An 18,042-nucleotide genomic window follows, 5' to 3' on the forward strand; every position below is an offset into this window, starting at 1 on the left:
CCCACACCATATAGGGCGAGTGGTACGTAAGGCTTCCTGGTGAGTCTGAGTACTAGTAAGTCCTTAGAGATGACCAAGCCAGAATGTCTTCATCAGGTTTTTACCATGCCACCACAGCACCTCCACCCTGGGCTCCTCCCATCATAGGTTCACACCTAGGGCCACCTCATATAACCATTTATCCACCACAGGTATTCATTCTAGGGGTGCCCAGGTAGCACCTCATGGCAAGACTTGCCCTAGGCTCATCGTATACTCCAACTTGGTCGACACAACCCTCACCCTTCACACACCCAAGTCACACACGCAGCACTCTCCCCATAGTCCAGATAACTCCAGTTTCCACCATGCATCAATATGGTATATATAAGCGTAGTAGAAATAATAAGCAGTGAAATATAGCAGCAAGCGTGTGACTTAGCCTAACAGCAGGGTGAGCAGGGGTAAGGTTGTGTCAATGTAAAGGCCATCAAGAAAGCATACTACCATGCAAGTCCTATCATAGTGTGAATATAACAATAAAGTAAAGCAATAGCAGCTCTATATTAGCCATGCATAATAGGTGCTACGAGATTGGGTGGGATGTGGCACCTTTAGTGTAGTCGTCTCTGTACTCCTCACGGTACTCTCGGTCCTCGTCCGTCTGGTTCTCCTCCGAGTCTGCAAACGATCGCATTATAGTCGTGTTAGTGACGTCTATAGAATAGCACAAAAAGCAATAAAAATTCAAAAAGAGCCAAATGCACTCAAACATGGGTTCATTGCATAGAGCTCGATTTTAGATGAATTTTGGTCCTGGTCTTATATTTTTCTGAGTTCGTATGAATTAGTTATGAATTTCTGAAGTTTCAATCATTTCTGAAAATGGAAAATGCTGAATTAATATCGTGCTGACACGTGTCACCCTCCTGTTGGTCCACGTGGCATGCTGACATTAGTATGACATCAGCATGACATCATCGTCTTGGCTCTGGTACGGATAGGTGGGTCCAGAGCTGCTGACGTCAGCAGCTAACGTCATTGTGACATCATCATGATGTCACCTCGGTTGTGTTTGTCACTGACAGGTGGGTCCAGCATGACGTCATCATGATGTCAGCATGATGTCACCCACTGACAAGCAGGTCCAGCGGCATGTGTCGCTGACTTGTGGGCCCGGTCAACGATCAGCTCAGGCCGGGTCCAAACTGGGCCGGTTGGGCCTAGATATGGCCTGGGCTTTGGCCCGCCATGTGGTGCTCACTGGTGAGGCCACGTCGCCCCAGTGGGCTTTTACTGGGCCTAGGTCCATGGAATTGGTTCATGGTGGACCACCCTTCTATGGTTCATGAACCGCACACCGAGTCCATGGTGGACCCGGTCCATCCTCCTTTTCTCTCTCCTAGCGCACTGTGCGCCAGGTGCACCACACCCCCCCTTTCTTCTCCTCTGTTTTGATCAGATGGCGGCGTGGTGCCCGCCGACGGCGAGATCGCCTAATTGGCGGCTCTAGTGGCACTAGGGTGCAATTAGCTTGGGCGAAATCATCCCCTCGCCTCGACGAACATGATGGTGAGATCAGAGTGACGGTTAGGGCTTCCGAAAGGACTGGCCACGACAATGGTGGCTTGACTGCGGCGCGTCAATGGCGGTCGGTCTATGTGGTGGCTGGGAGCAGGCTTGGTGGGGTGCGTGAGCTCCTCGTGGCTCCGATGGGTGTGGCAGGCAGGTTGAAGGGGCGCTAGAGGCTCCCAGTGGCTTCGGCCATGGTGGTGGCCATGAAGGACGCGGTGGTGCTCCGGTGGGGTGCAGCGCGTGCTAGACGGAGCACCAGTGGCCTTCTTCTCTTCTGTTGGTGCGCGCGGTGTGTCCCGAGTCATCGCGGAGCCAGGCAGGGTGCAAACAGCATGGTTCTCACGGTGGTGCGGGCAAGGCGGCCTCGCCATGGCCGTGCTCTGGCCATGGTGAGCGCGTGCGTGCGTGCGATGCGTATGCATGACATGAGCAGAGTGCTCGGCGCTGGCATTCCTGAGCAGGGGGCTCGACATCGCCCTCTTTCTTCCCTTTGCTTTGCGTTTCCGTTTGGCTCAACAAGAGGGTCATGGTGATCCTTCTAGGCTACCGGTTGGCTAAGCCGGAGCAAGAGCTCGTGCTCTGGCGTGGTCCGTTCATGGCGTTCGAGAGGCTAGGAGTGGTCTCAGCGAAGTGTGCTCACCGTGGGGAGTTTGAAGGAAGTGGCGGTGCCATGTAGTGGTGGCCGTGCAGCTCCCAGGACAATGATGGTGGTGCTCCCTCCTTTGGCTCCGACAGCGGCAGGGCCCCAGCAGCAGCGACGGTGTCCTTCTCCACGCCTCTCCTTCTCCTCTCGTCCCTTGGCTTAGTGTGTTGGTGCGAACCGCACGGCGGCAGTGAGGCATGGTGAGGCGCTAGGGTTCTGGGCTCCTCCTTTTATAGGCGAAGCTCCACTGCTCACCAATGGTGGACGGGGGCGGACAGCAGGCGATGCGCCGAGCGCATCGGACGGTCCTAGCATGCGGGGTTGGTGGCGTAGGGGTTGCGTGGGCGCGGCGCCAAGGGAACAAGGTCATGCGATTTGCGTGACCCTGGGCCCACGCCTGCTGCTTCGGTCGGGGCTCGGTCGGGAGGAGAGGCTAGCGTGGGGAGGAAGAAGACCCTGTTGCTGGGGTGGCTGATGCATGGGGTCCGGTTGGCAGCGGGTGCGGCTCAGGTGTGTCGTGACGCGGTGAAGCAATACGGGCTGGCAAGTGGGACTCGGCGGTCGACGTCTGCGCGCACGTGGGTGGCGAGGCGAAGCTGGGCTGGCTTCGTGGGCCGCGTGCACGAGTGGGAGGGTAGTCGGGCTGGCTCGCAAGGCCGAGTAGGCCTAGGCTGCTGCTGCTCCCTATTCTTTCCTTTCTCTTTTTTTTATTCTTTTTCTATTTTGTTTTCCTTTCTCTTTTATTTTTTGCCAATTTGTTTAGGGTTTGATTTATTTAGTCTCATAATTATAGTTACAATAGCTTCATTTTGTTTTGGGCAAGAGTTTAGGGCTTACATGTGGAGTCCACATACTTAGGTGGCACTTACTTAATTAATTAATTAATTATAGGTTGTTGCTTTTATTTGCACAACAAAAAGGGCAATGAGAACCAACTCATAATTTGGTATTAAGCACATGCATGATTTATTTGGTAGGAATTTAAACATGTATGATAAGTGACATACTTTGCATATGAAAATGAGTAATTAGGTTACAACTAAATGTAAACTAGGGTTTGACTTCTATATGTCACTCAACATCACATGGGGTTTTGAAGAAAAAAAAAATTTAGTTGGGATTTTTGGTGTGTGGATTTTTGGGTTGTTACAGTTGTCTCCCCAAGCAGGAGATGTTGCGAGTAGTAGTACACTTGCTGAGGGAGGGGAGTCGATGCATGCATTGATACTAGTGGTGAGGAAGGGCGAAGGTTTATTATGTAGCAAAGAATTTGATGGGGTTCGTAGGTGGCACCATTATATGCATTCGATGAGCCCTTTGTAGCCGGGCGAGGATGCGAGGCGAGGGTCGCGCGATCACACAACGCGCTGATCATCGGTGGGGGTGGTCTTGGCGCGGGCGGGCGAAGACGTGAGTCTTGGGCGGGCGATGGTGCAATTATAATCCGATAGAAAATGGAAACGTTATCCTATGATTGGAAACGTTAGCCTGTGATTGAGCACGATTGATTTTGGTTTCTATCTATATATCTCTTGATTGAGCGAGATTGGTTTTGGTTATGTATCTCTTGATTGAGGGAGATTGGTTTTGGTTTTAAAGATGGAAATGTCAGGTACCCTGTGCATGCACACGATTGATTTTGGTTTCTATATCAACTTATTGGTTATGATTTATGAACACCTGTTGTTTCTTGGAAACAAAGCACTAGCATGCGCCCTCATATATTTATCTATTTCTATATTTTTTTATATAGGAAAACGTATACGTAATGTATTTCACCATTTATTTTTATACAGGAAAATATGTCATGGTGACATCATCATGACATCACATGTCTTCAAGCTCACGCGTCATCTCCGTAGACTGCGAACGATGGAAGGGCGATGGTGGGAGGGCCGCTAGGGTGCTCGGCGACGACGGCCATGACTGCGAGTGATGGAAGGGCTATGGTGGGGCGGCCGCTGGGGCGCTCGATGATGACGGCCACAACTATGAGCGCCAACGCCATGCGGACACTGCACCGGCACCAATGCATGACCGCCAGCGGTTGCGCGATCGCGGCAGGGGGTGGCGGGGCATGGCGAGCGCAAGCAATTGCCTCTCTTCCCTTCCCTGACGCGCGAACAACAGAGGCAGTGAGCGATCGCCTCTCCTCCCTTCCCCGGTAGGAGTTGGATGGAGTTCACTGGCGGTGGCAGTGTTGGCGGCGCTTGAGGGCACCGATGATGAGGCCTGGCTTAAGGGCATGGGAAGACGGTCCCAGCTGGTGCTCTGGTTCAAGGTGTTGAGCGACATGTGACATGTCCGTCATCACATTGGGAACCCACTAAAGGTTTGTCTGTCGTCTACTTCGGACTACTCGCGGAGCTAGGGGAGGGCGAAGTAGCGCAGCCCTGTCATGTTGTCCGTGTCAAACGGATTAGGATAATGTCCCGTTTGCGCTTCGTTTATCGGTGATGGCTGTTGGCATTCCCTAGCATCACCTTAATACTAAGTTGTCATCCCTAGCAATGATGCCAGAAATGCGTTGTTGGTAATTATTAAGAACACTTGAAAATCTATATATATTAGGTATCCACAAGCTCATAGATAATATACCATTGTAGCATTTCACCCGAGAGTATAATAGGTATCGTTATTTATATTTTATCCATAGGAAGAAGCAATGGGGTGGCTAGAGATATTGACAAATATGCATACTTATGACATGATCATTAACTCTCATACTATAGCAAGGGTAAGTCAAATGATAAATAAATGATTAGTGTAAGGCATTGATAGTAATCCAGAAATAGAATTAGATACTCATAAATGTAGTATGGCTAGGCGGGAGATTAATTAAGAGCAAAAGATTTCTAAGTCATTCCTTATTTACTAAGTCTTTTGTACACCCAAGTATATACACTCTCATCTATAGCATAATTAACTCTGTATCTATGCGTAAGGAACATTACTAAGGAAGATCAAGAACAGAGGTTGTCTCCTTTCGCAACCGGGTTCTACTTGTTCTACAAACGGGGAGTGGACTACAAAGGACTCAATGAGAGTCTCACATCCGCAATCTACCACATGACCCAGAGTGTAGAGTGCATCCACAGGTAAACAATATTTAAGCACCACGCTTACATAATGTTGACCACTTAACTCACTCGAGTATTGAGCTAAGCACTTTGCGAACATATGCATAAATTCATCATCAATCATAACTATATCAAGCATATAACTAGAGCAAACTAGGATCATAATAAATAGCAACATAATATTGAAGTAGCACAAAGTCATAAATAAGAGGGATACATTGGATAATCTAGACGGTGAATCTGGAATCCTGAGCAATAGCCCAAACTCTACTTGAACCTTTCTAGCTAGCCTATACTAGAACTCTGAAGAATTGGAGCCCTATTCTCTTCTCTCTAGAAACCCTAATTTCTGGTCTGATCTTGAGTTATGCAAATCTCCTAAGGGAGGGGGGCAAGGGCTGGTATATATAGGCCGGAGCGTCAATTCTGAGCCATCGGATCAAACTGACTTGAATAAACAGTGGAGATGCAATCCTTAAGGCGGTGGAGAACCGACATAACAACGGGGGCTGATAGGTGGGCCCTAGTGGCTGGCCAGCCTATAAGTGGGGCCGATCGGCCCCATCTGGCGGCATCTCGGCCTCTACTTCGGTGTGGTGTCTTCCTAAATCTTATGGAACCTTCTAGGGTAGTTTTCACTATGGATAAACGTGATTTACTTTGATGATTTGATCCTCCTTGTCAGTTTTTAGATAAACCCTGCTGAAAACACAGATTCACCAAAACTCGTGGAAATTGTCAGTTTAAACCCCTAAGTCTATGTTAGTGATCATTTTTTTGCATGATTTCAAGTTATATTGATGGTTTATAATGGATGGTAACTACCATCAACAAACTCCCCCAACTTAGCATTTGCTCATCCCTGAGGAATGCCAAACTTAGCAATGGATCAGGAGTTGCATTAATGTTTTCACTCCTCAAAAGTACACATGCGTTCAAATAAGAATTCTCCTCTAGATTAGAACAAACTGATCTGACTTTCAAACTTACCCATATTACCTTCAACCATGGGGCTTGTAGCCTTCACTTGGGTCTTGAGCAATTGAAAGATAGAACGATCAAGTCAAGCACTATGTCTCAAGTTCTTTGCTCAACCATTATTCTAGAGTTTTTGCAAGTTTTCACAATAAAACTCAGAGATTCCATTGTATGACACTCTCAAGTCTCTCAAAATATGTCATATTTGTGGATCCTCACCAAGGCAAAAATAATGTTATGCCTTTCTTCCTACAACTAAGGCTTATGTAGAGCTCATAGGAATGGTGATAACATGCAAGTGCATACTTGCAATACATATATTGTAAACTCAAACAACGGATCCAAAGAGAGTTGAGTCATACAATCAAATCAAGATGTTCATATGTGTGGAATATGGTGGATATATATGTGGTGGCTAACCTAAGTCAACTATGCTCCTTGAAAACTTATCTCTCTTTTGAAACTTGGAAATATTTGCAAGAAATCATGGGCTATCTTATTCATCATTCTTCTTCTTTTTCAGGCGGGCATCCATTGTTTTGATAATTCGGACACTTATCCATTTTTTCCAATGCTTTTCTCTCTCTCTTTTTATGAATAACTTTTGCATAGTCCATGCTTCTTCTCTACAACAAAACTTTTGAGAGATAGTAATAAGAACTTAGAGCATTTTATTTGGTGGATGAAACCTATCAAGAATATTTTTAGTGTCTACACCCAGAGTAGGAGTAAAACATTTTTGGGTGGATCTAGATGGAATGCATGTTTTTGCACCTACCCCCAGTGTAGGAGTAGTGTATATGTGGGTGGTGTGTACGTGATCTTAATTTTAAGATCATGACAAACCTCTCATAAGGATCAACAAAGCTTGACCAAACTCAATGCAAAACAAGTAGCCTATATAAGTGGAAGTATTTCTAGCCTAAATATAAACATGTTTGGCTCTGGTAGGAATTCAAGCTTTGTCATACAGGAACTCATCATGTTTCTCTTTTTTATGTTTTTCAAAAGAAATCTCTAGAATTTAGTATCACTTGGAACAAGATAAATAGCAGCTCAGACCTTCTCATATCATATCCATCAATTGCCTAGACTTAGATCAAGCATTTGCTACCCATGAGTTTCAAGTTCAGAGCAAATTCTCATGTCAAAACAGTCATATCCAAAACTCAGGAGAATTCAAGGCTGAAAACTAGGTACTTAAAGGAAATTATAACAAAGCAACTATTCATCATTTCAATTGTGAATCATCATCTTCAAGTTCTTTTTATTTATTTAGCTCTTAAAAACAAAAATTGAAGCAAACTTTATACACACTCTTTTTATTTAGTTTTCATCATTTTTTAAATCACACCTACTAATATATAAAAGATAAAGACAAATTTTATTTTGTTGTTTTTAGTATATATAAGACAAACTTGAAAAACAAAGAAAAAGGAAAAATAAATAAAATTCTAGGAAAGAAAACTTACCTTAGATACTAGAGGATCCCTCCCCAAGCTGGCTATTGTCGTAGTCCTTTAGAATGGCGGGTCGAAGTTAAACTTCTAGAATAGATAGCTCCAGTTCTCATTCTCCTACTGCTAGTATTGCTGGATGTTGGTGAGGCGGTCTCCTACTTCGTCTTGCCACTGGGAATGCTGGTGAAGCGTATTCTGGATGTCGTGTTGTGTCTCTTCTATGTTTGTTAACCTAGTGTCGAGGTGGGAATGTTGCATCTGCTGGTCATGATAGCCATGAGCAAAGAAGGACATGCATCCTCCTTGGTGGCCGCTCCAAACCTCTTCATAGGATTGCTATTGATAGTAGTTGAAGTTGTTGTCCTACCATTGCTCACTTGAACCCTACTGCCAGGAGCTCTTAGCATGCTGAGGAGCGGGCTGCTCCCAACAAACATGATCGGGTTGGTGCATATGGGAGGATCCTGGCTGATCCCAACCTGCATAGCTGGTGAAAGCCGGTCCCTCTAGAATCAGATCATCGCCGCGGTACCTGGGCTGTGGGTTGCGAGTCAACCTTGCAGAGGCACTCCTACGAGGGGCTGCCTCCTTGACCTATAAATCAAAGACAAAAGAATCCACTGCATACAAACCAAGGTTCCGGTCTGGTAACGAGATCTCGGTTGTATAATCCATGTACATCATGCAAGTTTCCCATCCTTATTCTTTTTTAACATATGTGCTTGGACAAAATATTCATAGTCAATATACCAATGGTGAATGTCATTAATGTAAACAACAGAAGCATTTTCCAAAAGACCCAAATTCTTGGCTATGCGGGTGACTAGAGAGGTACACCCAACATCTCCCTTAAGACCAAGAATTTCTTTCCATTGTTTCATCATAAACTTGACCGGTGAAACCTTTCTTCTCTTAACAATGGCATAGAGCAACTTAAGTTCATCATTCCTTACAGTGTGAAAATCATTTCTAGGAAATAAAGAAAATCCTAGCCATCTATGCATAAAGCGTAGGGTAGGGTGATGAATTTCATTTGTACGTGGATGGTAACAAGTAAGTTCTTTAGATATTTCTCTCCAAAATTTCATCCTATCGAAATCTTGTATAGCGGTGTCTACATCCACTAAACACTGAGCATGGAATCCTAGAAGCTCACTAAAATTCTTCCAGGGAATAGAAAAGTCTTTCCCAAAAAGTCTAAATGTGACTTCAGAATCAGTGGTTTGCAAGGTGCATAGAAACTCAGCGGTTAAAAGCTTCGATCCTGGCTCATCAATTTCCCAAACATTCTCCCACCCAACAGTTTTAAAAATGATTTCGAACTCAACATTCATACCTGTAGACTGCAGGAGGGCTAGATCATAAGTGAGAGTGAGAATGAACCTCCGGGTCTTTAGCTTCATGTAGGTGTCCTTCTCCGTCTTATTCTGGAAATTCAGGTGCTTCTCCTCCAGGAGAATGTTCTTCTTAATGGATGATGACCCAGATGGCGCTTTGACAGAGGGGGGTGGAACATCGATCAGCATGTCAGTGCTTCCTCTAGAAGAAGAGCTCCTCGTCGAATGGAATGATGCCGCACGCTTGAGCTTGATCACAAACTTTCTCATCTTCCTACAAAATAAACAGACAACATAACTCATGGAATGGATTAGGAAACTAAAAAGTCAGTGGTTAGCCGTCTAGGAGTCAGTCATATGAGGGTTAATCGTTCAAGAGTTAGTGGTCCGAAATTGCATAATGAATTTTCTAATCAAGATTTTGGCAGAACTTTCCCCTTTAATTCTATTGATTTTTCCTCTCACTTTTAACAGCACTTCCACTCTTAAACCTTCTCACTTCTACTCTTAATTTCTCTCACCCTTGCTAAAAAATTTAGCAACACTTCCACTCTAAAACTTCCGCTTCTTTCCTAATTCTAAAATCACTTCTACTAAGTGAATTTTCAAACTACGAAATTGGAGTTTGGAATTTTGAACTTGGGAGGCTTGTTTGCAGTTATAGTTGATGCAGAGAGCAGCCAGGAGGGGTGATATTTATAGGCGGGATTGGCACAGGCTAGCTAGCCAAGTGATGGGGCCGGCTGGCCCCACATAGTGGCAAAATGGCCTCATGTTCCTCCTGATGCTTCTTTACTTCATGCTTAAGCAAGGTGAGTGCTTCTTTCGGTGGAAATGCATCCTGGATGGTGCAAAGTGGAGATGGAGGTGGAAATGGAGGTGATGGTGGAGATAGAAGTGATGGGTGGTGGTTGAGTGGGTCCCATGTGTCTATATTTTTACCGTATACACATGTATATATATATATGTAATGCAAAAATATTTTATGATACTATAAAATATAAGAAGATGAATGAATGGTATTTTTAAAATTTTAAGCCTCGGTAAATATTTCTTATGGTTTTTTTACGCTCCGTAAAAATTATTTACAGGCGGCTTGAATTTTATAATGCCATGATGAGAATTTTTATTTTATAATGCAGGTGTTGAAAAATAAATATGCTAAGATAAAATGATTAATGCAATGTGAAAAATAAATATGGATAACTACGGATTTTACCTCCCGGCAAGGGTTCGGGATTTTAAGTCCACCAAACTGGACTTGTCTAGTTGTATTTATTCTTCGGGTGCATCAGTCAGTCCCAGAGATGGAGACCCTAATGGTTGTATTGGCTTCTCTTTCCACTCCAAATTAGAGCATTGTTCCGGTCTTGGCTTGAAGACGAATCGGTCTTCCTTGCCATTGATATGGAATTTAATTTCTCCGGCTCTGATATCAATGTGTGCATTTGTAGTGCTCAGGAAAGGTCTCCCAAGAATGAGGGGTGTCTTCATGTCTTCCTGCATGTCAACACTACAAAATCCACTTCTTGGGCATGACACTAACGCTTGCTCCAAGATCGCATAGCGCATTTTTAAAATTCTGGTTTCTGATCGAACAATCAATAGTGGGACATCCTAGATCCTTCTTCTTGATAGGTGATGTGTTTAGGATGGCGGCACTACACTCCTCAGTTAACTTGATTACCTCAGTGGTGAGCAGTGGTCTTTTGTTGTTGAGAATGTCTCGAAGGTACTTTGCGTAGGTGGGTACCTGTATGGCATCTAGCAGAGGAATTTTGATATATAACTTTTAAATTACCTCTATGAACTTACCAAACGACTCATCCATTTTGGCTTTTTTATTTCTACGTGGAAATGGTAGGAAAGAGGTGTCATGAAAATCTTGCATCATCTCTTGTACTTGTGGCTCAACTTCTTCAACTTCATCGTCCTTCTTCTCCTCTTGTACTGCCACTGGTATCTTACCAGTCCTTGTTAGATATGGAGGATCACGAGTAGACTTGCCACCTCTTGTGGTTAAGGCATTGACCTTCTCAAGGTTAGTGGCAAAAGGCAGAGCAACGGCCAACTAGGCTAATTGTGATTCTATCTTTTTATTATAGCTAAGTTGGTCTTTTATAGCAGAAGAAAAACTATCCATTTTAGTGTTTATGTTTTCTAGGACCTTATCATTAAAAGCAAGCTTCTTAGAAATATTCTCGTTAATCCTGGCATGTTCTAAGATCAAGTCTCTCAAGGATGGTTGCTTAGGTTTAGAGGAATAATTACCTAGGTACTTACCTTGGTAAGTTGACCGTTGTTGTTGTTGACCCCATCCATGTTTCTATTGTTGTGGAGCAAAATTATTGATGATGATGTGTGCATCCTCTTGAGATTCCAAGAAATCAACCCCCAAATATTCTCCACAAGTGTTTTGAGCATTGAAAGCATCTTGTATAGCTTGATGATCCTTCTTGTAATTGGCTCACTATTCAAGCCAATTCAATAGTACATCCATCTTAGTTGGTAGTGCACACACCTCTTCTGGTACTTCTTCGCTCTTATTGCATGCTTGGATATTGCATTGAGACCAGCCTTGATTAGAGGCTATCTTATCCATAAGAGTTTTAGCTTTTCCAAGGTTGAGTGACATAAATGCTCCTCCAGCAATAGCATCTAGTTCTTCATGAGCTTTCTGAGTTAATCCATGGTAAAAGCTTTGCATGAGCAACCAATCCTCCATCCCATGATGAGGACAATCTAAAATGTATCCTTGAAAACATCCCCATGCTTCTGGAATGGTCTCTCCTTTCTGCTGTTCGAAATTGGAAATCCTTCCTCTTAAGGCATTGGTCTTGCCTATAGGGAAAAACTTTGCTAGAAAGGCCTTTGAACATCTTGCCCATGTGTTGATGTTATCTTTGTTGGTGTAGAACCACTGTTTCGCCCTTCCCACTAACGAGAATGGAAATAGGTGGAGTAGTATGATGTCTTGAGCAACGCCCTTGTTGGTGATTGTGCTGCTAATCTCTAGAAAATTCTAAAGACTAGCTTGCACCATGTTGATGAGGCTTGGCTTGAGCTCAAACTCAAGGTTGTTGGTTTTGAGTGTTGGCCTAGTGCAGATGTTCTCAGTGCTTGGAGTAGAGAACTCACGCAGAGTCTTTTCAGCCATAGCTTTAGAAGCTGGTGTTGAGCCTCCTCTTGATTGGTTTGATTGTGATTGATGGAATTTGTTGATGAATTAGAACCAATCCTCCAATACCCTGTATAAGATATGAACAAAGACAAACAAGGGTAAGCCTACTAAACCAGAGGTATAAAGTTATGATCTCGTCTATAAGTAATTATTTGATCAATTCTCTTAGCCTTATTCCCCACCCTGGCAATGGCACTAGAAATACTTGTTGGCATTCCTTAGCATCACCTTAATACTAAGTTGTCATCCCTAGAAATGATGTCAGAAATGCATTGTTGGTAATTATTAAGAACACTTGAAAATCTAGATACATTAGGTATCCGCAAGCACACAGATAATATATCATTGTAGCATTTCACCAGAGAGTGTACCAGGTATCATTATTTATATTTTATCCACTGGGAGAAGGAATGGGGTGGCTAGAGATATTAACAAATATGCATACTTATGACACGATCATTAACTCTCATGCTATAGTAGGGGTAAGTCAAATGATAAATAAATGATCAGTGTAAGTCATTGATAGTAATCCAGAAATAGAATTAGATACTCATAAATGTAGTATGGCTAGGCAGGAGATTAGTTAAGAGAGAAAGATTCCTAAGTCATTCCTTATTTACCAAGTCTTTTGTACACCCAAGTATATACACTTCATCTATAGCATAATTTACTCAGTATCTATGCATAAGGAACACTACTAAGGAAGATCCAGAACAGAGCTTGTCTCCCTTTGCAACCGGGTTCTACTTGTTCTACAAACGGGGAGTGGACTATATAGGACTCAACGGGAGTGTCACATCCATGATCTACCACATGACCTAGAATGTAGAGTGTATCCGCAGGTAAACATTATTTAAGCACCATGCTTACATAATGTTGACCACTTAACTCACTCGAGTATTGAGCTAAGCTTTTGTGAACATATGCATAAATTCATCATCAATCATAACTATATGAAGCATATAACTAGAGCAAACTAGGATCATAACAAATAGCAACATAATATTGAAGTAGCACAAAGTCATAAATAAGAGGGATATAATGGATCTACCGGCCTCCAGATGGCAAATCTGGAATCATGAGCAATAGCCCAAACTCTATTTGAACCTTGCTAGCTAGCCTATACTAGAACTTTGAAGAATTGGAGCTCTATTCTCTTCTCTCTAGAAACCCTATTTTCTGGTATGATCTTGACTTATGCAAATCTCCTGAGGTTGGGGGCAGGGGCTGGTATATATAGGCTGGAGCATCAATTATGAGCCCTCAGATCAAACTAACTTGAATAAATGGTGGAGATGCAATCCTTAAGGCGGTGGAGAACAGGCATAACAATGGGGGGCTGATAGGTAGGCCCTAGGGGTCGGTTGGCCCCACTTTGTGGCGCCATGGCCTTCGCTTTGGTGTGGTGTCTTCTCGAATCTTCTGGAACCTTATGGGGTAGTTTTCGCTATGGATAAGCACGATTTACTTTGATGATTTGATCCTCCTTGTCGGTTTTCTGGACAAACCCTGCTGAAAACACGGATTCATCAAAACTCATGGAAATTATCAGTTAAACACCTAAGTCTATGTTGGTGATCATTTTTATGCATGATTTTAAGTTATATTGATGGTTTATAATGGATGATAACTACCGTCAACAATGGCGGGGCTCCCTTTATTGCCGAAGGGATGGTAGTAGTCCCCTCAGCATGTGATCCCCAAGGTCATGCCGTTTGCTGAGGAGTAGGTAGGGCATGCGTTGCTTGTGCTTCCTTCGCGTTGTTCAGCCTTGGGTTGTTAGTTAGCATCACCATCGAGGTGGTGCCCGCCATTGGTGTTTTTGCAGCTTGGCTGCTCTTGTATCCATAAATTTTTAGGCTTCCCTAATGATCACAACAATCCCCCGAGCCATGGGTTTGGGGTTGTGCTTCCAGTTTGGGTTGCCGCAAGGGTTGTTACGCTCTGACGATGTGAGGAATTTGTCCTTGACCTCCTTTTGCACGGTCGTATGGTTTTCTAGAATCGTGTGTTGGCTCATAGGTCTTGGACCTTTTTGCTTTTTCCATGTGACCGAGCCATGATCATGTTTTGGGTTCCACATTGCTTCATATGGAAATTACTGCTGCATTGCCTAGGCCGTCTGCTTCATAGATCTCTCCTAGAGAGGTCGTGGACCTCTGATGCTTTATGAGTCTTCAAAGCCAGCCTTTGGTCTTTAGACCTAGAGGTGCCGAGAGGAGTCTTGGTCTTGGTTTTGACCCTTTAATGGGGTCATAGGGACCCGGCTCCTATTTTTCTCAACACTCCTACCAACCTTGAGAGGTAGTGATGCCCTGTTACAGGTAGTTTTTGTTTCGCCCCATGAGAGGAGAGGCATGTCCACCATAACCATGCGGTCGGAGCAATGCGTCTCATTGGGGTCAATGGGTAATCTGAGCGGGACCCGATATCCTCCCCAATCGATGTGGAGTTTGGTTGTGCCTCATTAAGAGACATCCCATAAATCATCGGCCATCAATCTTGTTGGTCCCCAACCGCCTCCGTAGCGGCCAAGGGCAAGATGCCTCTCCAACAGAGGGGGCTAGGAGACTTCAAAGAGGACAACTCGAACACAAAGAGAGATGGTTGTGTGGCTCCGCACCACCGATTAGAGCCGCAGGGGCCCATATCCTCCCTGCCCCTATCCCTTTTGTGGCCTCAAGCCCTTCTAAGGACCAGCCCAAGAGTGTGTTTCCTAAGCACGACGCATGGTCGTGGTAGCGACGGGTCACTCTGTGCACGATCTTGGGGGGCCGTTGGCCTCCCCGGTCACATCATGGCATAATGGCGCCCACTCACAAGCAGTTGTGCACCATGGAGCGTGGGCACGCAAATTGAAAAGATATGAAAAGAGTGAGGGTGTGTGCGGCTTACTTGGTTCACGCCGCTGCGTGGGCAACCGTCGTTCCACCTTCCCTCTGATTGCTTCACCTGCTCTGCGAGGTTCTCCAAGCGGTTAGTAAATGTGAATGAACACGTGTTTTCCTTAAGCGTCCTTAGCGGCTATAAATACTCTTGGAGTGGTACGGCAGGGTGGCATTCGCTTTGAGTCGCCTGCTCCACTACTTCTGCGTTCTCACTCTTGAGCGGCCAGAGCTTCTTCCTCGCCGGCCGGGATGGATGAAAGTGCATTTCCCCCTATGTGGGTTTTGGTATATTGATGACATCCAAATTAGGGACTAATAAGATCTCAATGAGATATTTTACAGCTTTAGTCCCATGAAAGTTTTAAAGAGTTGATCTAAGATGAAATGGTTTCCCTCAATTCTTGAAGTTGAAACGACAGATGAACTCAAAGTGCTCCCAAAGTTTTTATTTTTTGTTTTGAGTATAGGTTCCACCATACTATAAAGAGGGATGCAAGTTTAGGTGATCTAAGGAAGATAGAGTGCTCAAGCATAAAAATAAAATCAAAAGAGAGACACAAAATCACCTTATTAACACTTAGATATAGTTTGTGGCCTTTTTCTAGTCAGAAGTCCTAGCGTTAGCCAGAACTCCCGGCTATCGGAAGTCCCGGCGCCTTAGGACTTAGCCGCCCGACTCGCTTGTCTGTCAGAAGTCCCAACGGAAGCCAGAAATCCTGGTTGCCAGAAGTCCTGGCAATCGCTGGGAGTTCCGACGATAACCGAGTCAGCCCAGTTGACTGTGCCATGAATAGTGTTTTGTAGTAGAGCCAAAGGTTCCGATGATCTGTGTCAGAACTTCCGACTCAGATCTGAACGGTTAGATTTTGCCTTCGAGTATAAATAGCTCTCTCCTCTCTTCTAACTATTACCCACTCATTCACTGCTCACCAACCTTCATCCAAAACTACACGCAAGCATTAAAGGCGTCCCTCTCTTCTCCCCTTTGCTCCAATCTTTGATTCCCCTAGGGTTTTGAGTGAAAGGAGAGTGGATTGAGTGACAGAATCACTTTGGCAAGCTTGAGGACTTGATTTCTTCATCAAGCCTGTTGGATTTGCATCTATTACTCTTGGAGCTTTGTTCCTAGCTGGCTAGGCATCGCCTAAGAGCTTCCATCTTGTGGAAGAGCCTTGGGAAGTTTGTATTACCCTCTATTTCTTTGTGGAAAGCTTGAGTGACCTTTGTGGTTGCTTTGAGAGAGGCAAGGAGGTGGAAGAGACTCCGACCTTTGTGGTCACCTCAACAACGAGGACATAGGAGCTCCTTTGTGGGGTTCCTGAACCTTTGGATAAATCCTTGTGTCCCACGTGCTTATTGTTATTGAGATTTGTGCTATCATATTTGCTCTTGTTGGTTTCTCTTCCCAAATCTCTTCTTAGGCTTTCGTCTTGATCTACTGAGTTAGAGCGTTTCGGCATCAAGGGAGTGATCCTACATGTCTATCTAACCACTTGGAAGTGGGGTTGTAAGATATCTCGCACTCAAAGTTCATTTTAGCACTTGTAGTGAAATTCTCGTAGGTGACAGAACTCCCAGCTGTTTGTGTCAGAACTTCTGGCTGTCAGAAGTTCTGGCTCAAACTGTTGGGACTTCTGACTGTTACTGATATTTAACTTTGAGATTACGTAGACATTTTTAGATATGCCTAGTCACCCCCTCTAGGCATTGTTTAGATCCTTTCAATTGGTATCAGAGCAAGGTCTTCTTTTAGCGCTTCACCATGTGAGAATAAACAATGTCGGACTACAAAAAGATGCGAACCGATGCCGAAGAGATGGCCAAGCAAATTGCAAAAGAGTTCATGGCTCAACACACCAAGTTTTTCCAAGATGAAATGAAGAAGATGCAAGATGAGATGAGCAAGATGAAGGAAGAGTTGAGCAAGAAAGTAGAAGATGCTATAAGTGGGAAGAATGATGCAACCAAAGACAATGCATGTGATGTTGGAGCAGCAAATGACAATGTTCAAGGAAAGGGAGTTTACTCAAGCATTGGGTTTGACTATGGACAACTCATAAAATGTCCATCTATGCATTTCCCCACCGTCAACCATGGCAAGCCACCTCACTTTGATGGAACAAGATACACCAATTAGGCCTACAAAATGAAGATGTTCCACATCATCGCAAGACTTTGGGAAGTTGTGGATATTGATGTGATGATTCCTGTCGATGAAGACAGAGAAATAACTCCAAAAGAAGCTTTCCACCTCCATCAAAATGCACAAGCCGTGTCCTTGCTTGTCTCAAGTTTGGGTCTAGATGAGTTCAATAAAGTGAATGGAATGGAAAGTGCTAAGCAAATTTGGGAAGCGTTGAGAACATCATTTGAAGGAGACAAGAGCATGAGAAAAGGCAACATTGAGCTACTTCATGGTGAATTGGAAAGATTTGTGTTCTTGCAAGGTGAAACAACTCAAGCAATGATTGATAGGCTTATGTCATCGTTCAACCGCATCAGAGCTCTTGGAAGCACCGAATGGGATGACAACAAGGTTGCTAGGAAGATGTTGAGAACTTATAGAGCCAAGAACAACATGCTAGCATCTGTGATCATGGAAAGGCCCGGTTATGACAACACCCTAAGAAGTTCTTTCAAAGCTCAAGCATCATAAGTGTCTAGATGAAGATGCAATCAATGCTCACAATCAAAATCCTAATGCAATGGGATACAACAAGAGTGCATCCCTTAAAGCAACTCAACAACATGAAGTTCAAGGTTCAAGTCAAGAGAAGAAGAACAAAGTGAAGGATGATTCCTCAAGTGAAGAAGAAGATTCCAGTGGAGAGGTTGCATTTGTAATTAGAAATTAGAGAAAAATCATGAAGAAGAAGAGCAACCACAAGACTTATGGTGATGGAAGGAAGAGGTAGAAGAAG

At 44.1% G+C, this 18,042-nt stretch overlaps 1 protein-coding gene and 1 non-coding gene across 2 annotated transcripts; both read left to right on the top strand.

Annotated features, from left to right (window-relative positions):
• The first annotated feature begins 11,775 nt into the window (after positions 1 to 11,775).
• LOC136490514 (small nucleolar RNA R71) lies at positions 11,776 to 11,883 on the top strand. The gene has a single exon (XR_010767793.1). It is a non-coding gene; the product is annotated as a small nucleolar RNA R71 (small nucleolar RNA).
• A 5,384-nt stretch (positions 11,884 to 17,267) lies between these two features.
• On the top strand, positions 17,268 to 17,777 carry LOC136488999 (uncharacterized). Its single transcript, XM_066485757.1, has one exon. It carries the CDS (start codon positions 17,268 to 17,270, stop codon positions 17,775 to 17,777), a length of 510 nt encoding a protein of 169 aa, XP_066341854.1.
• Positions 17,778 to 18,042: the final 265 nt, after the last annotated feature.

Source organism: Miscanthus floridulus, chromosome 10 (genome assembly GCF_019320115.1).
Source record: "Miscanthus floridulus cultivar M001 chromosome 10, ASM1932011v1, whole genome shotgun sequence".
NCBI lineage: Eukaryota > Viridiplantae > Streptophyta > Magnoliopsida > Poales > Poaceae > Miscanthus > Miscanthus floridulus.